The 21,554-nt window shown below is 39.4% G+C and overlaps 1 protein-coding gene across 5 annotated transcripts in view; it reads left to right on the top strand.

Annotated features, from left to right (window-relative positions):
• Window positions 1-17,655, top strand: part of SETBP1 (SET binding protein 1) — a 383,472-nt gene extending 365,817 nt beyond the window's left edge. For all 5 annotated transcript variants that reach the window (XM_082355670.1, XM_082355669.1, XM_082355668.1 and 2 more), the window contains one exon: window positions 12,253-17,655. In XM_082355670.1, the coding sequence (XP_082211796.1) occupies window positions 12,253-12,878 (626 nt within the window). In that variant the 3' untranslated portion in view covers window positions 12,879-17,655. The remainder of the gene's footprint in view (window positions 1-12,252) is intronic.
• Window positions 17,656-21,554: the final 3,899 nt, after the last annotated feature.

Here is a 21,554-nt window from a genome sequence, read left to right as displayed (position 1 = left end):
GATCCAAGAACACGTACACCCCACCCCACCCCCAGCAAAGAATAAAAATTTTTCTCCCACTCCCCCACCCAAGCTCCTAAAATGTGACATCTGTTATTTTAATGTCCTTTGTAAATAACTCTGTTAGTTTGCTTTATGAGGTCTACTTTTGAAAGAGACACAAGGAGAGAACTTAGCTGCTTACCATCTCTCTCAAAGTTTCTCACCTGTTGAAGAATCCTCTTCCCTAGGAATTGTTGTTTCCTTGGAACCTCTTTAAACTAAGAGAGACCAGATAGCCTTCATACAACAATAAGGAAACGTGAGTCTGTGTACCAATGGACAATTTCTAAGGACAGAGAGAAAGTACTGATGGAGGGAATTTCAACTGTTCAGTGATTCCAGCAATGTCTGTGAACACCCTGTGTGGCCTGGACACAGGACTTGCCCCATAAAGATGACAGAGCTCAGAACAAAAGAGAGTAAGCCTGATATTACCTTTAAATTCAGCTGGGGATCAGACCAGCCTCAAGCAGTGTTCCTGGGTTGCTGGGAATAGTTTCAGTGCTCAGAAACACTCCTCCAAGGGATTTTCTTGTCCTCCAATACCTGAAAAAATTTTGAGAGAACTTTCATTATTTTGAAATTCAGGTTTTTGTCAGTGCCTTTTAGGTCCAATCCTGGTCTTTGTCTCGTACAAGTTGCCAGAGTTAAGTGATTTGGGCTTTACATATGGAAAGTTCATTTTGTTGTGTAATTAATGGGAAGCAGACTTTGGGAAGCTGATGATCCAGGCCCTTATTTATATGAGAGCATATGTCTGTGTTTTGTTTATGACTCACTCTCTTACTCCACTCATTGTAACTTGGGTTTGTTTACACTAACTTTTCCTAGAATCCAAGCCACATGGTATATGAGCCAATAATTTATGGTTTCTAAAAGGGAAAGATGATGAATGAGCTTTTTCCTGTTAAATTGTCAAATCTTAAATTGAGAAGGAGTATTTGCTGCATTGAGTCTGTCCAAGCGTATATTTGAAAAAAAAAAAAAAAGGTAAAGCAATAGAAACAACAACAACAACAAAAACCCCAACCTACTGGTATAGTGCTCACAACTTGAATGTATATATAATTTGCCAAGAGAGCATGTGACCACTCCCCCACAATAAACCATTATAATTCTGATCCAAATGTTCAGCAATGAAAAGACCATTCTTCCCACCCCCCCCCAACCCCTCCTCTGTCTCTGGCTCTGTCTCTCTCGTTTCTGGTGTTACATAATTTATATATAATATGTACATGCCTCCCTTTCCCAGGGGACCCATTGTTTTAATCAATCGGTGGACTTAAATGTTCAAGCTGGTTTTCTTAATGGTGCCAAATAAGTTCCAAACTTGTTTTTGTCATCGAAGCTTCACTTCTCCTATGGGGCGGTTTGGATTTCAGTCTATATTTCACAGTACTTCAGTGCTTTTGGTCATAGCTTGGATACTCCAAACAGTTAGTGGTGCTCTGAGGAGAGTAGGGAATAGCTAAAATATGTGAAGATCTAGTTTAATTTACAGTGATTTGGATCCCCTTCAATAAATCCTTTTCTATTTTACACACAGATTTTACAAAATAGATGGTAAGTGTTGGCTTAGGTTGAGTCATATGGATTCATTCCATTTCAAGTAAGTCAGCTGAGCTTGTGCTGGTCCCCAGTAGGAGGAAGTTGGAACTGAGTGCCTAGCACAGCGCCTGGCACAAAGTGGGCTCAATCCATATTTGTTCTAAGAATAAATAAGAATGGCTAAGATATGGTCCTTGTGCCTTAAGAAAACACAATTTAAGAGAAGAGATAAATGAAGATTAATCCCATAATCTTAAAACAGGACAGACTATGTGAAGTGCTATCAGAGAGATCTAAGCAATGTACAGGGGACCAGAAAGATTAACGTTGAAATGAGAGTACTTCATGGCTTTTAGGAAGAGGACTTTATTTGACTGAATTCCAGCTGAAATTGGAAAGCACTGGAACCACATCTAGCATTGTTTTGTTTTGGGTTTTTTTGTCTTTTTTTTTTTTTTCCCACTAGGGTAGGAGAATTGCCTCTGGATAAAAGAAAAATGTAAGACTTTTCTTTCCCCGCTCCAACATCAGATGCAATATCCTTTCTGGCAGAAATAATAGAGTTGGGCATACACCTGTAGGCTATGCAAAGTTATTGTTTCTGTGGTACATCCATTGTCTACTAACCGGACACAAAAATATATGAAAGTCTAAAGCAATGGGTATAAATTGCTTGCTAGTGTTATGAAGAATTCAGAGATATTTTATTGTATAAATTGACATTTTTTTTTTTGAAAAACTTCAATAAAGAGAAAAATAGTAGCAGGCGCTTGAGTCACATGAATCATGCCCAGAAGGGATTAAAGGGAAGGTTGACATGAGGGTATTCAAATTCTCTGGAAACCTCACAAACCTGGGCCCTCTCTGAGAAAACAAAAATAAGATTCCAGACTTTCACAATGGACTAAAACCAATAAAATTAAATTTTGTAGATTTAAATAGAAGGCTTGCATTTAAGCTCAAAAACCAATTCCACATAGCAATGGCCAAGTTTGGTGGCCAAACTTATGAAAGTGTTTAAGAGAGTTAATTGAGCTTCCATTTAATATGAACAAACCGTGTGATATTGTTGCAAAAAAAAAAAAAAAAATGCAGGTTGTTTTGTTGGTTGTCTGTTTTAATGTAGCTCACATTAATAGAACATTAATAGAAGTGTAGTGCCTTATGCATTCATCACTTCATACTTGGAAAATCAGTTCAATTCTGGGCACCAAAATTTAAGGTGGGATTTGTCAGATGATTAAATCTCCAGAGGAAGGTAATCAAAATGGAATATAGCCTAGAAGTTATCTCATATGAGACACAGATGAAGGAATTGAGGATATCTTACCTAGAACAGAGAAGACTTGGAGGTGTATAACTATTTTTACAGAATCATATTTATTCTGACGTAAGGGTCCTGCCAAGAATTTAAGAGATTTGTCTGAAGGCAGAGAACTGAGGGGTGAAAAGTCACGATGAGAACTTCATTCTCCTAATGTCCCGGTCAATATGTTTTCTAACAAAACAAACTGTAAACAGACTGTAAACAAAAGTCTGAGTTTTAAGTAAAGAAATGCAATTATTAAGTCCAGTTAGAAAACAAAACATGAATACCAACCATTTGATGTAATTCTTGAAGTTCTAACACGGTCAATAAGGATTTATTTCATCTGAGCCTAAATATTAAAAATGTGAAAATTTTCATAAGAGCATGTTTGTTAAATTATTCTTTGTTCTTCTAATTTTTTTTCCAAATTTAAAAGAAAAGAAATCTCTCACAATCAAGTATGAACATACATCTACAATAGTTGGAGTGTTATATAAGGGATGGTATTTATGGTTAAGGATACTGCTATGCCACATTTGAAAGGAAAGAAAAAAGAAATATAAAGAGCCCTTTGAGAGGGTGCAACCACCCCCGCCGTGTGACCACCTGGCATGCTGTGAGACTCAGCAGATGTAGCGTCAAACTTTTTGGCATTAACTGCATTTCTATCCAGCCTCTCACGTTGTCTAGTCAGTCTGCTAGGGCTTGAGCTACATGCAACATACAAAAGCCAGAGTTGATTGAAACAGAGCGGGGTTAAATGTCCCTAGTATTCCTCAGTTTATGAGTGCCACCACTCACAATTCACTCCTCGCCAAGCCACTCTGACTCTAATAAGTATCACCCCCAGAAAAACTCCCAGAGTTAAAATTCTTCTGTGGATTCATCCTGGGCAATTCCTACTAATAATAGGTACAGTGCACCTTAGAGGCTGATACAGTTGCCCCTGTTTCTAGTTCTCTGATCTCTGAACTCTCTCCCTTCACCCAGCTTTCTCAGGCCAAAGCCCTGGTTCCCTTCCTTAGAGGTTCTCTGTACAACCTGGCAGTGTTCTTATTCATCTTAGTCTCTGCAAATCTTAGTCTCTGGAGACAAGTTACCACTGCCTTTATCTGTCCAAAGCCACTGCTGGTTTGTCCAAAACCCAGGCTCATGAAATGACTGGCATTATTACCCTGTGGTCAGAAAACTCAAGGATTCTGGAAACCTAGGGACCAGGACCACACAACTGCCTTACCAAATAAAGGAGGTCAGCATCAAATCCCATTCCAGAGTCCCATGGATGGGACACTCTTGACTGCCTTGGAATTACATGCAATTCAATTAAAGGTGCTCTAGGGAATAGGAAGATTAATGATATTAGGCTTTGGTTTCTAGGATTTACAATCTGAAATGATCTAGCAGGAAATATTAATCAAGCATCTACTATGAGAAAGGAGCTGTGCTCTTTGTTATGAGGAGTACAAAGAAGAGCACATGCTGTCTTCAAGAAGCTTTATTGGCTTCTTAGGCCATGCACTCATAGAAAGTTAAATTCCTCTAGGATTAAATACTGCATGAATGAAGTCTTCAAGAGTCTAGAAAAACACAGGAAAACTTTAAAGCAGTTCAAATTTTTGATCATGAAGTGATATTGGTAACATAATTTTGAACAGTTACCCCATGTAAATACATATTTAGAATATGTGTACTCATCCTTTAAAATGTAAACCTGAAAAGGTGAGATAAATCTGAAATAAATAATATTCTTAAAATAAACTTAAATTTCATTTAACTGTATTATTAATGAAACAAATTTTATACTAATATTAATATTTTTAATAATGTTCAGAGAGGACCAAGTGATTGAGTTTGAATACTTCTTTTTGAAAATCTTGGGGTTTTTTTAACACTTGTGATTAAGCAATTTGAAGGTCTCATTTCAAATTCAGTTTGTTTCAAAACTTGTTAGTAGATGTTATAGGTTAAAAGGATATTTCACATAAACGTAGATCCAAAAGGAGAAAGTGTATCATTTTGCTTAAAACATAATACTATTTTTTTCAATCCCGTCCATCAATTAAGCAAAGGTTTTTTTTGTTGAAATTCAACTAACCAACTTCCTTTATTAACAGTCAGATGGTCTTGCATTTCAAAAGACATTGCATTTTTTTAATGAGTTCAAATCTCTGAAACCCTTCATTTGGAAGTTAACTCTGTTTACAAGATTTTTTAATTTGCATATTTAAGGATGTTATAGGTTATAATATTTACAGCAACAAAATTGTCAAAAATGGAAACATTTCCAATCAATTTAAAAAATGCTGTCGCCATAGTATGAGTTTGCTTCTAAAAGCAGTTACTTTCTTGCCCATTTTGCCCTAAAGGGACATTAAGCGTTTTTTTGGTTTTTTAACAACTGCCAGGTAACATTACAGACAGCCCACTGACAGCACTGAGAAAGTGAAAGCATTTAGAACACTTCTCTCAAAGTAGAAGAAAATTGCCAAATTTGTCTTTGAAAATAGCAACACTTTTATACAGTTTGCTGCAAGGTAACCAATAAAACTCTCTGTGGTATATAACATATTTCATGGATATTCCTGACCTCATTACAAAGTATTTTTATTTTTTGTTAAAGTTTTTTTTATTGTTTAAAGATCTTAATTTTCTAAACCATGTTCAGGACCTGACAACACCTGAAGGGAATAAACTGATGGGATGCCATCAGCCCATTGAATGCATGTGGTCTCTTCTTTTTCCAGGAACCTCATGCCCAACAGTGACAGGTGACACATCGTGCAGCCCAAATAAGGGCATCACCCACCATCGCTCCATATAGTAAGCATTAGAATGCTTAATTTAGTTCTTATTTTTCAGATAAGATATAAATAATATAAATTAAACTAATGTATATAATTATATATTATATAAAAATTTATATATAATAAAGTTAAATACATCCAATTTATATATTTTTACATATATATGTACATATATTTACATAAAAATATATATTATAAAATATATTTTATATAGTTATATAAAAATATTATTATATAAGATAGTTTATACAATAATATGTTTTTCTTGCAGCCCACTTTCCTCCTTGGGAACATGCACCCCACTTGAGAGGCTGCCAATTTAGAACAGTATCAGATCTGGAGAGGCAGAGGGGAGCACCCACACGTAAACACGCAGGTGCACACCCACTGCTTCACCTCTCCATCAGTCGAACCGCTCCTCACCTCCTACCTTCACTTTTCCCACGGAGAAATGTGAAATAGGAGCAACACAAAGACCAGGGTCTCCTAAGCCACTGCAGCTGAGATGGAATGTTTTTTCACAATAAACCCCTAAGAGGAGGCTGTCATTTAATAGTCAAGCAGTTACTGTGCATTAAACAAGCTAGTCACATTTTCAAAGAAACCCCAAACTGTATTAAGGTGACTTTAAGAACAGAATGGAAGTACCATTCTATCGTGACAAATGCCCCACATCTGCTAACAGTTAATTCTAAATTATGGCTTTCAAATTGGAAAGCAGTGGTATATAGCATGTGTGCTGATGACTGGCAGTGACTCTGATGTGCCCTGCCCACCAGAAGCCTCACCAGCCAAGGCAACTTGCCATCTTTTTCAAACGAGCTTTTAAGACCAGGACACAAAGGTTAATTTAAATTCTAAGGAAGAAGGAGAAAAGATTGCTTGCCAAGGCAAGTTGCTTCATATATCCCATTAGAAAATAAAAAGCAGCATTTGGAAAACGAGATCATTATTGAGTTAAGTACAAAAGTATCCAAAAAATGCACATTTTCATGGGAGAACATTAAACAATTGAATTCCCTTGAACTTGTATTTGCTGCCCATGTACTACATACCAGATCTTGTACTGCTGTGTGAATAACTGGGAGTACAGAGGGAAGACATGGCCTTTGCCTTTGAAGAATCTTCTAAGTATCAGCATACAAAGCAATTCACACTGCAGCTCTGTGCCTTGACTGAGGCTGATGGTTCTCCAGCCCTGTCCACCTGGAGGGCAACTCCACTCCGGGCAGTTCAGCGGTCCCCAATATTTCTCTACCTTCCCAATTCAAACAGCAAGAAAAATTCTAATTAGTCTAGAGATAAATTTGCCTCCCTCTCTGACCCATCCAAAACTTTATAAAACTACAATGTGTCTTGCACATGGGCAAAGTCTCCAAACCATTAGCACCTATTTCTTAGGAAGCTTCTATACAGCTAAGCCTCATTAGCCCTTATCTTGCTCACAGTGCTTACATGACATCTATATAAAGTCAGTGTGCAAAAGCAGTGATAAGTCCAGTGTTTGATTATCATAAAAGAAGTAGCAAAATCAACAAACGCTGATGAGCCAATCATCTGATAATGGGAGCAAAGAGAAAATCTAGATCTGGACCAAAACCAACTCAATCATTTGCATGGAAATTTTAAGTACAGAAAAAGTCTACCAGATGATTTGCATTGCAGAGTTACGAAGAAATGAATTCATATTTTGCCTTGGCCACTCATAATTATTCTTTAAGGCTAACAAAGAACAGGCAAGATATAGGACAATTATAGGAAGGAGAGCAAATATGGAATCAATCTTGGTGCAAGAGCCCAGAAATTACTGTCTAATAATGAAACAATTTGAAGAGAGAAAAATCTGTTAACATTTAGAGGAACAGTGAAATCATAAGCAGTAAGGAGAAAGATTTGTGAATATCAAACCCTGCCAAGTCCAAAGCCCTCCTCTCCGCCACACTACGATTTCAAAATTATTAGATGAAATAAGTGTCTTAGAAAGCCACCTCACTCTTGGTAAGGCAATAGATAATGAGTATAGGTAAGAATTATAGCAATCTTTAAATACAGAAGCATCTAGTCTAACTGTTCAGTGTAATAGATGAAGAAAGAGAGACCCAGAGGGGCTAAGAGGTTCATTCTAGTTCAGCTTGGTTTCCAGCTGTCCCTGCCCAGAGCCCTTCCTACTGACCTGCACTCTGGTGCTGTTCACACACGAAGTAATGAGCCTACACTGAAAATTTGGATAATACACACAGGACAAAATAAAATTCAGATGTTCAGTAGATGTGAAACCCCTCAAAAATTGTAATGTGAAAAAGAAAGAGGGATATTGAGTCTTAACACCTGAGGCCATCAGCGGAGATTGGACCATGACATATGTTTATGCAGTTGGTCACAACATAAAACCCAGAGTGCTCATTCATTCTTCCCTCCCATTCAGCCAGGAGGGTAGCTACCAGCAGGAGTTTTCTAGGGAGATTATGCATGCCCTTTACTGAGGACATTTCTTATTCTTCTAAAATTATTTAGGTGAAATAGAGCCCAAGAATATGAAAACCAGAGCACCCCCCCACCCCCCGCCAGTCCTAAGATCCTGAGAAAGATGTTTTACTGACACTAATCATTTATATTTTTTTAACCATGTATTATGGAACTAGCAAGTATATACCAAAGTAGCAGAATAGCATAATAAACCTCTGGGTACTCATCACTCAGCTTCAACATAATCAACTCATTTCAATCTTGTTTTAGGAATACTTCCACTCCCCTCCTCCCTCCCTTATTATTTTGAAGCCAGTCCCAGATGATATCATATGATTTCATCTATTAATAATTTAGTATGTATTTCTAAAAGACAGGTACTTTGAAAAATGATCACAGTGCAATTATCACACCTAAGAAAGTTAGCAATAATTATATAATATCAAGAAACACCCAGACATTATTCAAATTTCCATGAATTTATAAAATATCTCTTTTGACAGTTTGTTTAAATTGGTATCCAAATATGATCATTTTATCTCTTCTCTCTTTTAGTTTACAGTTCCACCCTCCCCCCCAACCTCTCAACTTATTTGTTGAAGGCACCAGGTTGTTTGCCCTGAGCTTCCCACAGTCTGTGCTTTACTGAATGGATCTCGGTGTGTCCTCTGTATTCCGTGGTACTTAGGTCTAGAGCTGAGCTGCCCATTATGGTAGCCACTAACCACATGTAGCTATTTAACTTTAAATTAAACTAAATTTAGAGTCAATTCCTCAATCACTTGCCATATGTCAGGTGCCCAGTAGACACATGTGGCTAGTGGCTGCTGTATGGGACAGCATAGATATAGATCAGTTCCACCACTGCAGAATTTCTATAGGACAACGCTACTCTAGAGGCTTAATAAAGTCCCGTAAGGTAGCTCTGGAGGGAAGAAATGTTGAAGTCTCATCCACCCAGTCTTTGACTCACAGTTAATCTGCACTGGGGTCACTTTAAACCTTCATGTCTGGATATTGAAAACGAAATAAAAATTCAAGGGATCTGTGTGTTTCTAAATTTACATAAATGGTACGCTTACAAATACTTTTGTTATTTGCTTTTTTTATTCAAGTTTTTTTTTTTTAGATTTAACCATGTTGATATATTTATATGTATTTTATTCCTTTTAACAGACGTGTATACAATATTCCATTGTTTGAATGTATCGCAGTGCTTCATTATCTTTTTAATTAATATTTATATTGTTTTAAGTCTTCTGTAACATACACTGAGCTTCAGGGAATGACCTTGGCCTCCTGTTACATATGAGCAAAAGAGGTGACCTGGCCTTGGGATCTCTGGGGCATTGGGCACGCCCATCTTCAACTCTAGTAGTTATTGCCCAATCACTCTCCAAAATGATTCTGTCAATTTGCTCTCCTGCCAACACTCTGCAAGTGTTCCTACTTCCTTACAGAATTATACATATTAGGTAGTTTCAGACTTTTAATTTTTACCAATATGGGTTCACATATATGCAGTAAAAGTACAAATTTAAGCAGGGAAAGGAAAGGAAATGGAATTGATGATGGAGCACTGACTTAGCTGACTCTATAATGTTTTCTTGCTTAAAAAAAAAATAAAGCATATATGGCAAAAAGTTAATGTTTATTAAATGTGAATGGTGGGTACAAAAGAGTTGGTTATGATATTTTTAGTATTGTTTGGTAGGTTTACAGTACTCAGAATAAATGTTTATTTCATAATCATTTTTCAATGCAAGGGCCTAATAAAAAATTATGCAGCATATAACAAATTATTGAATATGGAATTATCTACTAGGTTCCTTTTTGTTTGTTTGACATTTCATGCTAAAAAAAAAAAAGTACTGAGAAGAAATATCCATTGGTTGTATTTGCCCCAAATGATCTCCAGCTCAGCGCACGGAGTTTTCCAGTCAAGCTTTACTCAGTCAAACATTGCCAACTAATTGCCCAAAATGATTTACTTTGTACCTGCATGCTGTATTATGTGTCACATAGCATTTTCTTCTCTTTGGATGATATAAACTAAAAAGAAGGTAAACTGCAAGTGGAACTTTTATTTGGAATAATGCCAAAAGTTTTGTGGGGTATTTCTGACTAGTTTTCATTTCCTCATGAACTCTGTGGACAAGGTAAATGGCTTAGCTCTGACATGGAGACCTGCTCTTAGTGTCACTATATTTGCAATGGTCGATTTAAAAATCCAAACTAAAACTCCTTTAGAGAAGAATATGATTATAAGGCAGCAACAATCAGTGTAATTCATCAGTGGAGAAACAGTTTTTAAATCCCTTCCATGTACAAGGCACCATGCTATGCCCTGTGAGGGACATAAAGACCAACAAAAGTCGGTCTCTGCATCTGAAAACTTAAAATCAAGCAAGCTTTTCCTTTTACAACACTAAGTACAAAAATTTTATTTTTGTAGCCAGAAGCTCACTCTGGCTTTGTTCTATTTTGATCTTTATAACTTATTTTAAAGATTGCTCAGTAGTTATTCATTGCACAGTAAGTCTCACAATGACCTTTGGCCAAAAGCAGTACCATTTTGGCCTGTCCTGTGAAACTCAGAGCTTCCCACTCCATGAAACTTGTGGCATAAATAACTTCAAATAAACCCTTCTGGGAGATCTGTGTCGGGCACAACATGAGAGAGAAATGGGGAAAAGCAGGGAAAGAACCAAGCAGGAGTGCCCAAGAGTAAGTGACAGCAGTGTCTTTGTTTTCAGCATTTTTTCCTCATCTCCCTTAAGATATTTATTCCGCTTGTCCACTAGTAGTTGAAAAAGTATGGGATGACACAACAAACCACGATGCTAAAATGAAACACATTTGTTTTTAGGCCTGCAACGTTCCGTAGGGTTGACGACAACTACATGGGCTTCTTTGGGGATGAGCATTTAGTGTAAATCACAGCAGCAAAGCACTAAAGACACATTTCTTAAGCTTATAAGTAGCCCGAGGGAGGAGCCAGTGTGAAGATGGCTTATCAGGATGTGTGTGAGTGCCTGTGTATATGTGTGTATACACATGTATGTACACGTTTGCCTCTAGTGAACAATACAAGGAGAAAGAATGATCTAAAGGAGGAAAGGTCTGCTACGTCTTGAAGCCATTCATACTTTATGGTGTCTGAACTTCAAAATGAAGCAGTTCTGAAGGCTATTTAGTAGCGGCAGTACAGGACTTCCTGCGACTAGAAGTTTGGCTCATAAAATAGAGAAGCATCTGGCCACCAGGACATGAAAAGAGCTCCTTGCAAACAACAGCCCAGTAGCACGGGTGTAAATGATTCAGAAACACCTGGCTGGTATTTCCCTTGGGGTTTCCAGAAGATGAACTAGTTAAGACTTGGTCAATTGGACATCATCAGGCAAGCTGACAAGTCCAGACCATTGGGGGAAAAAATTAGAGAGATGGGATCATCCCAAATTGAGTGTTCCTGAAAAGTATCCTCCCTCTGTCATTGGAGGAGGGTTAGAAATATAATAGGTTCGGTTAGATATTCTAGTTCAGGTCAAGGCACCTCTTTTTCGAGGCTGACGGTACAAATGAATGATCCAGATTGCTTGATCCAGAGGGCTGCTTGTCATTTTTTCTATTCAGCATCTTTTACAGAAAGATGAAGTATAGCCTAATGCTAAATTGAATTAGATCAAATGTCAAAGGGCTGAATAAAAAATAAAAGCTATGATAGGAGAAAGTAATGGGAGAATTTATATTGTGATTCTGACATTGATTTCCATGGTAGATCTTCCTACATGGTGTGAGCCTTAGTTTCCAAACTTAAAAATGGGAACAAGTGTATTTCATGGGATTGTTGTAGAGACTGAAATAATGAAATGCTTTGTACACATAATATTCAACCCATGTTTATTTTTATTATTTTTAATTTTAATAAAGGAAAAAGAAGAAATAGTGGGTACCGAGTCATAGTTATAGCATTAATTTTCCATAATCTTCATAGCCAAATATAATGCCAGCTGTCACTAAAAAGACTAGGTTTAAGGCAGTCTGCATCCTGTAATCAATTTCTTCTCTCTTCCCTTCCCGCAGCCAGCTCCTCCCTGAAGAAGCGATTCAAGCGGCGGGAGATCGAAGCCATCCAGTGCGAGGTGCGGAAGATGTGCAACTACACCAAGATTCTGTCCACCAAGAAGAACCTGGACCACGTGAACAAGATCCTGAAGGCCAAGCGGCTGCAGAGACAATCAAAGACAGGCAACAACTTCGTCAAGAAGAGGAGAGGGCGTCCCCGGAAGCAGCCCACGCAGTTCGATGAGGACTCCAGAGACCAAATGCCGGTGCTGGAAAAATGCATCGACCTTCCCAGCAAAAGGGGTCAGAAGCCGAGCCTGAGCCCGCTCGTCTTGGAGCCGGCCGCCAGCCAAGACACCATCATGGCCACCATCGAGGCGGTCATCCACATGGCCCGGGAGGCGCCTCCCCTGCCACCGCCGCCGCCCCCGCCCCTCCCGCCGCCGCCGCCGCCGCCGCCGCCACCCCCGCCGCCCCCTCTGCCCAAGACCCCCAGAGGAGGCGGGAAGAGGAAACACAAACCCCAGCCTGCGGCCCAGCCCCCGCAGCAGCCGCCCACGCAGCAGCCCCTTCCCCAGGAAGAGGAGGTGAAGGCCAAAAGGCAGAGGAAGTCGCGAGGGAGTGAGAGCGATGTCCTTCCCTAGGGTGGGCCTGGGCGTCAGAACCTGGGGCTGGGGAGACTGACGCGTTGGAAGTGCAGTGAGCCGGGGCTGGGTCCGAATGCCCTTCTCTCCCGAAGCTGGGCAGGCAGACTCGGGCCAGATGACGGGGTTGAGCCTTCAGGAGCTCTTGGGAAAGCAAAGCAGGGGAACGTCTTCAAAAGAAGTGTGTCTGTGCTTTACAGCAGTTCCCGGCCAAGGGGCACTTCAGTATGGCTAGATCCTTGACAGGCAGCACGAGACCCATCAGGGAGGAGAAGGATGGTGGTGCTCTCCGACAGCCGCCAGACCTCCCGCATCCAAGGTGCGCCCTTTGATTCCGTTGCATTTGCTGGCCAGGAAAATTGAAAGGGGAACGCCCTCAATTAGGAAACATTCCAAGGGGAGAAAAGCCGCAAATTTCTCAGCTGGCTTTGTTGTAAGCCACTTTCATTTAATTGGTTTTTATTTCTTTTGGTTTTTCAAGCTCGGCTAGGCTTTGGGGCACCAACATCACCTTCAGGTGACCTGAATCTTTATGTTAACAACACAGTTTCTCAGAGGGACTCATGTCATCAGAGGGTGGAATTGTAGTGATAGGCAACCTTAGACATGCATCCATATTCTTCTGTGTGTCTCCTCTATTACACATACACTGATTTTTAGAATCATCTGTTCCTACTTTTTCTTTGCCCATTGTACTTCCATATACCTTTTTGTTAACTTACTTGCTGCCTTCTTTAACTTGGTACACACCTAAATAATGTAAACCTTACCTGTGTTGTAATGTTCACCCTTGGCATGCTGTCCCAAGGAATTTGGCTTTGAATTTCAGTCATTGTGAAACAAATACTTAGTATCGATAGAGCCTTTTAAAAATAAGTGATTTAGAGCAGCCGAAGATACGTTGACCCAGGTGTCAACCAGGTTATTTTTATACTTAAAACATATCAGCAAAGAATAGGCAGAATAAAATGGTTTTAATGCCCCATAGAAAATGGAATAGCTGACAAATCACCAAAAATTGAAACCCCAGACCCACCAGAAAGACAAGTGTCTAGCAATGCCTTGGTATGTGGATTTTTTTTTTTTTATACAAGTAACTATCAAAGGTCATTGAAAAAAGGGAACAGAAAGACAATAGAAGTACATTGTCTCTTTTCATAAAAGCAAATGGGAGTAAGTGTTCTTATCTGGGAAAAAAAAAAGAAAGAAAATGCTCAAAGGGTGTCACCACTCCAATAGTATCACGCCACCTTGGACAAAGTATCCAAGTTGTGGTTGCCTTAATAAACTGAAACATTTTGTACATAATGTAATTATAAATCTATCAGTCTGCATGGATGCAAACTGTGTGTGACAAATCGTCTTTTAAATGGTCAGTTTCGACTGTACATTTCTCATCCAAGTTGTACTCTAGCCATTGGTTTAGCGTGGACAGATATTCCGTCTCTATTATCCACCTCCACAGCCCAAGTTAAACATGTTAAGAAACTCAGAATGAATATGAAGTCATTCCATTGCCATAGATGTTTTCTAAAAGTCAGATGTGGAAATTTCAAAGTATTTTCAATTTCCTCCCTCACTCCTCCCCTTACCTTTCCTAAGACATCAAATACCTGGTATGATAGATTATAAAAAGAGAGACACTGGGAGACAGAATTAAATTTTCTAATGGGAATTAGAATATCTGGTTTACCTCCAAATTAAGTTTCTTTACAGGAAGTTGCAAATGGCAGGAAATCATATTATTACTTCAGAACACAACATTATTTCCTTAGAGAAAGAAGGATTTTTGTTGGGAACGTAGGAGAATAAGGGATGGGTTATCTATGGGAGTAAACTTTAAAATCCCAAGTTAATATGCTTGCAAACATCAGTGCTCTGTCATGGCACCACCAGTTGGTTGAAATTACCCACAGAGTCATCCTGTTCTGCACTGTCACCACAGACTTCACATCATGTGCTGCCACTAGGTCAGTTGCATTTAATCCCAGCAATATGTAAGTTTAAAGGAGTGCATTCTCCTGTTCTTCAAAGCTTATATCATAGATACTCAGTTTGTGACCTAGGTTGACCTTTGGCATTTCATACAGGTTGAACAGCAAAATCAAACCAACCACTTTCAATTTGTCATTCCCAAGCCATGTCTGAGTGGTTCCAAAGTCACTCAAGAGGAAGGTTTAAGTTAGCCCCACGCACCCCACCATTGCTATGAAAGAGCAACCATTTTCATTCCAATTAGGCCATAAAGTGGTTTCTCCCTTGTTGGATTTTGAAAATAATTGATTTCATTCTTTCTTTTGCCCCTCTTCCTTCCAGTGTTGTACTCTTTCCCCACCCAAATCTGTGAGCAGACTAAATCTTCCTGCAGAGGGGAATAAGCTGGCACTCTCTAAGCTTCTTAAGGAAGGACCTAAAGCTTAATTGGCATTAACCTCTAGTAGGTGAGAAATTTCAAATAACTCTAGGATACATTAGAATTTCCAAACCAGCGAAAGGTATTCCAGGAGAGATACAGCAGACTTGCACCTTATACATAAATTCAGTTCTACAGTTGTCATGTGAGTCAAATGCAAATCCTCTACATTTATGATCCTAAGGATAGATTGGAAAACTGCAGAGGAGCAAAACTGAGACAGGCTAACCCGCTGTTTGGAGGTGGAAGCAAGTCCAGTCACCTGCAGGGCTTCCCCTCTTTCCCATCAAGCTCCTCCCTCAGTATCACATTACTTTTATTTTTTCTTTTGCTTTCCATTAACCTAACCCATCTTATTAGTATGACCATTTCCTCATTTTCCAACTACCCACTTTGCATTAGCCTCTCCTCTCCTGTCCAGACTCAACATTGGGCCAGTCTCGTTTCACATCTGGCTGGTTGCAGAACAAGGATGAGAACCCAGGTCTCCTGATCCACGTTGTGGAGGTCTCTAGCCACCCAACACTGCCTTCTGTGGCTGCATATTTATTTAGAGAAAATGTCATTTGGGATGCATGAAGCTCCATAAACAGATCCAAAAGTATTTCATAATAAGAGAAATTCCTTCGTTTTCTTTTCTGTTTCCTGGAATACTTGCCTTCAGCAAGCAGGCATGAACCCACTTATAGGGAATCTGATTAGGGGTGAGCAAAGAATGAAATCTGTATAAAAACCACCTTGAAGGTGATGATGGGTCTCTGATCCACCTTCCTAAGTGGCTGGGGAGCCACTTGCTTTTCAGCCCCTCATCTCAAACGAGAGGAACAGAGTTTAACTTCCTCTAACAGCACTGCTCCGGCAACAGCCCGAGGAAGACGGGTCAAAGGAAAGGAGGGCGTGTCTGGGCTGGCTCGTGACCTGGCAGGCCTGGGACTCAACAGCCACTGACAGCGCCGACTAGGTGACTGAGGGCCGACAGGTTCAGCCTGTTAACTTGGCTGCTGTCCGGAGTGGGAGGCCACGGTCGACGGCAGTCGGAGTTTGTGTTCTGGGCATTGCTGGGTCTATAAATATGATAAGCAAGTGGTGACAGAATTATAGTATAAGGTGATGCACTACATGGAGATCATAAAGGATTTGGTTTTAGGACTTAAGTAGAAAATCCCACTCCTACAGCTTATTACCCGACAATATTCAGATAATGAGCTTTTGGAGAATATTTTTTCCCTACCACTAGGAAGATTTACCTGGGAACTGTCTAAAGTCTATACATATATTTCCAAAGCCTTTAAATGCCAACTGTAGCATGGAGGGGGGGGGGTGGGTGGCAGAAGCCGAAATGCCTCAAAAGCCATTTAAGTGTTACATTGCAGGATTTTCAGTCCTTCACATTATGTAAAAGTAGATAAATATAGACATTATTCTCAACACTACCCTATAGTATCACAATGGTCCAAATGCCAGAGCTTACAGATAATGTCATCACAGTGCCTAGAAACTCGAACTGTAATATACCGTAGCATTTTCTTGGAGTTTTTTAAAGTTTCTTTCCACGATACCAGGCTCTCCCTGCCTCTTGTTTCTTGGAGGGTTTGCCCTACTGATGAGTCTGCCTCCCTTCTTGGACTCAGTCACTTGGGGAACAGTCTTAGAAGCACATATCAACCAAGGAAGAAACTTCCTGGATATCTCTTGCCCACTTGCCCAGGTATAATAAACACTAAAAGGGGGAAAATTGAAAAGAGCTGCCACTGGTCAACACAGAAGGGCAGTTCCAGCTTAGGTTGGTGTCTTTCTTTTTCTTCCTTTTTTAAAAAAAATCTATTTCTTAAATAATAAATGCACATGATGTGTTAAATATGTATATATATATTTCAAAAGAAAAAAATGGGGCACAAGATTGTCTTACAAGTCGTGCTGGCTAATTTTTAGTTTGTATTCATAAGTGGTTTTTAAAAGCCTTTTTTAAAGTGTAATTTGCATGTTCTACTTTGATTGTATGTAAACATATTTTAGAACAAAAAATGTATTTGTATTTTATTGAATATAGAGGCAAGAAAAATTGTACATTGTTTGAAATGTTCTTTTTGTAACAGTTTTTATTCATAAAGCATTTTTGTACATTTAAAATGAACATGGACTTGCTGTTATTTGAGGCGTAGATACATCTGGCATGCTTTACTGTCATGCTCCTCCATGGTCTTAGATGTTGGGTTTTAAACATTTTTTCTAAAAGAAAGCTCAGTCTTTTTTGCTACCAGATCAGGTTAGCACAGTATAGAGCACTTAACTATTAAAAAAAAAAGTTAATCCTATTCATATGTTATTCATTGTGTGAAATTAAAGACATTCAATTCAGTCTAACATGAGTTGTGAATTCTTTTGTTTTATTTTCCATCTGGTTCACATCACTAAGGAGTTTAATAGCATTTGGGGGTCTTTGCTCACACCAACTGGATATAGAATCATTGAGAAAATTCTTACCAAATTTCTGCCTTTTGTATGATTCTGGGAAGTACATTGTGAGCAAGATTTGAGTCTGATTTACAGGGTTACTGTTCAGAATATATTACACCTGGACATAAAGCCAAGATTGATTCAAAGAACCAGTCAGAACTCTGCTGAAAGCAATCCAAATGTAGTGTAAGATGTTGGAGACCCATCCTATCCTAAAATTTTAGAAGAACGTTATGGTTGGGGGTTAAGGCCTTCTTACTAAATATCCCATGTTGTTTGATAGCTGAAGGATGGATCTCTGGCTGGCCTTAAAATTTGACTGGAGTGTTAGGAAAGGCTATTTAATCAACCACAGGCAGTTACTGATCACCTATCCAAAGCCTACCGGTCTGAGCAAGACCCTAAGGGCAGTGTCCAGGAATACACAATCCTTGCTCTGAAGGAACTTACAAGGTCTGCATGTGGAAGATGAACTATAATTTTAAGCAGAATATGGCAAGTGGTAGAAGAGTGATGAGGTGTCAGAAGAAAGGTGGAGCCCTTGAGGTGGCACTTTCTTCTCTTCCTACTCCTTCTGTTCTAATTTTTAGTTTATATTCAGAAATAGGTTTTAAAACTCCTTTTAAAAGTGTAAGTTGCACATTCTACTTTGAGAACTTGTAAACATACATACATTTACATATTTTTTGGTTCTTTCTTTATCTTCTGCTGCACCGCTTTAAAAAGCCAGCAAGGTAAGTAGGAAATGTTATAAGCAGCTCTGCGTCCCTAACCATCAACCTGACCCACCGTGACATTTATTATGACTTTTGGTATTTGCAGCAAGCACAGTGGAATAACTGAAATCTAGTGGAATGAATAGGTCTTCAAGAGTAGATTATTAGGGCAGCCTCCGGGATGGTTGGAGTCCTAATGCTTTAGATAGTCTCCTGAGACTCAGAGAATTTAGTCAGCAAACTCTATCAAAGTAGAATTTGCCCTCTTTTCCCTCTCCTCTGCCAACTATCTTGCACTGAACCAGGAGAATTTAAAGCATTATATAGTCCTTTTTCTTTCATTAGACTGTTGGCATTTCTGAAATCAGCAAGGACTTCCAGGAATGCCCCTAATCTCCTCCCACCAGCTTCTCATGTAGGGACAAAGCTGTTGCCATGAAATTGATTGGCTCAACTTTTAGGATTTTTCATCAGTCCACAGAGTAGTGATGTGCTGACAGAGATTGTCAAGACAGTCAGATATGTTCATACATGTAGCTAGTACAAATCTTGGTCTACAAATAGATGGCTGAAAGGAATGTTAAAATTTAAGTTCTTTGAAGGTCAGTTTATTAATTTTTAGTTCTACCAGCAAAGTCGATCCTTAGTTCCAGACCTAGGAATTCTTTTCTAACCTGGAGGGGAAGGAAAGAGGGGACTTTCAGAAAGCCTAGCTCCAGCTTCTTCCAAACTGTGTCTTTGTGCTCCTGTCTTTTCTATTTCCCTAGTTTCTAGTCGTTTGAAACTGAAAAGCCAGAAAAAAAGTTTTTAAAAATTTTTCTCCCCTCTGCTTTTTTGCTGTCAGCTACATGCCCTGAGGGGATGAGCACAAACCAGCCTAGCTGCCTGAATTGGGGGGAGGAGACTAGTAGAAAAGTGGAAATACTTCAAAAATTTTAACCTGTTACACATGTGATAGGGAGTGAGGACAATCGGATGTGAAAAGCTAAAGGATTTGCCCAAGTCCTAAAAGGCTCCTTATAGGTCAGATGAGATAATGAATGGGTGTGAAAGGGATTAGGAAGGTGGCAACAGTGGTGTGCATTTCCATTGTCCATTATTACTAATTCACTTTTATTGGAAATGCCAAAATCCAGGTTTTTAATTCTTATAAAAGCTGTGGCAAGACACTTTCCTAAAGTCATGAGAGTTTTTGTTTCCAGGATTCATTAAAGGAAAAACTGGTGCCAAAATGTTAGTCACATTCATATATGCTAAAATTAGGAAGTAACAAATGAGAAACATTAAAATCTCAAAAGTTAGAAACCTCACATATTCTATCATTACTAAGCTTGATTTTTTACCTTAATTCTCCTCTTTTCAGTGGATAAAGCACTGGAATAAAAGTCAAGAGATCTGTAATGTATTTCCACTTGGTCACTAAAAAATTCTATACCCAGGAGCAGAACTACTTTGAGTCTCACTTGCTTACTCTAAAATGGGAAGGTAAACTCTTAATGATACCTGCAGTGCCTTCCAAGTCTAAGTCTCCAATTCTGTCATTTTTGTACCTTCCAAACAAGCCCTACCTTTAGTTCCCAACTTCATCTGTTGTGTAGAGCCAATGACACTTTGGGGCTGTCTATCCTCAGCATAATCTATCCTATCCTAATATGAGGAAGTGAAGATATGGAGGAAATTAATGAAAAAAAAAAAAAAAAAGAATCATGAAGACTATAATCAAGCTTTTCTTTTCTTCTTTTCTTTTTTTTCTTCCCTTCTTCCTTCCTTTCTTCCTTCTTTCCTTCCTTCTTTCCTTCCTTCCTTCTTTTCTTTCCTATCTGCACATTGCCAAGTACCTAAAATGTAAGGATGAGCAAGACAAGGCCTCATTGAGCTTTTTTCAAGCAAATCTAGATCATGAACTTCCTCCTTCCACTCTCTGCCTATCTAAATTCTACCCATCTTTTTTTTTTTTTTTTTTTTTTAAATTTATTTATTTATTTGTTTTTATTTTTGGCTGTGTTTGGTCTTCATTGCTGCGCAGGCTTTCTCTAGTTGCAGCGAGCAGGGGTTACTCTTTGTTGTGGTGCGCATGCTTCTCACTGCAGTGGCTTCTCTTGTTGCGGAGCACGGGCTCTAGGCACGCAGGTTCAGTAGTTGTGGCTCACAGGCTTAGTGCACCGTGGCATGTGGGATCTTCCCCGGCCAGGGATCAAACCCGTGTCCCCTGCATTGGCAGGCGGATTCTTAACCACTGCGCCACCAGGGAAGCCCTACCCATCTTTTTAAGGTCAATTCAAACCCTACTTCCTCAAGGAAGTCTCATGGCCACACCCACAAACATGTCTCAAATCACTCATTTGGTAACTCTTCTTAATAACTTCACATGTGACAGAGTATAATCCTCAGCCAGGGCTGCCATGTAAGGTTGTACAGGTCGTTCCCTGCATAAGGTGACCTGGCTGAGAAAGAAAGTGGGAGCTGAAATCTAGCCTGCATGTTCGTTCCTTGTCAAGTTGTGCACCCTTGGGGTGGCATCTGCCCCATATAGACATCTTTTTCACATTCTCACAAAAGTGGTTTTGTGAGAATAAAACCTAAAAAAGAAAAATTTCGAAATATACTGTGCAACTATGAAAGGTAGAGATAATCTCTGCCTCCCTCTTACTCAGATCATCCATGCTGCCCTTGCCCCTGAGGCCTCCAAGGCCAGTCTCCCAAGACTTCTCTTATTTTAGTCAGTAAGACCATATACTCCAGAAGATCCCAAATCCATTCCCAAACTAAACAATTGGAAGGAAACAGTGAGACCAGATGTGATGGTTAATTTTATGTGTCAGCTTGACTGACCATGGGGTGCCCAGATTAAACATTATTTCTGGGTAAGTCTGTGAATGTGTTTCTAAATGAGATTAGCGTTTGAATACGTGGACTCCGTAAAGAAGACTGCCCAACCCAATGTGGATGGGTACCATTCAATAAGTTGAGGGCCTGAATAGAACAAGAGGAGAAGGGAGAAAACTGTCCCTTGTTTTGCCTGCCTCACTATTGAGCTGGGACATTTCATCTCATTTTCTCCTGCCCTTGGACTGGGATTTACACCATTGG

This window comes from Balaenoptera borealis, assembly GCF_965194805.1.
Source record: "Balaenoptera borealis genome assembly, chromosome: 14".
In the NCBI taxonomy this organism is placed as follows: domain Eukaryota; kingdom Metazoa; phylum Chordata; class Mammalia; order Artiodactyla; family Balaenopteridae; genus Balaenoptera; species Balaenoptera borealis.
The sequence above is the reverse complement of the archived record's forward strand: the minus strand, read 5'-3'. Positions and strand labels throughout refer to the sequence as shown.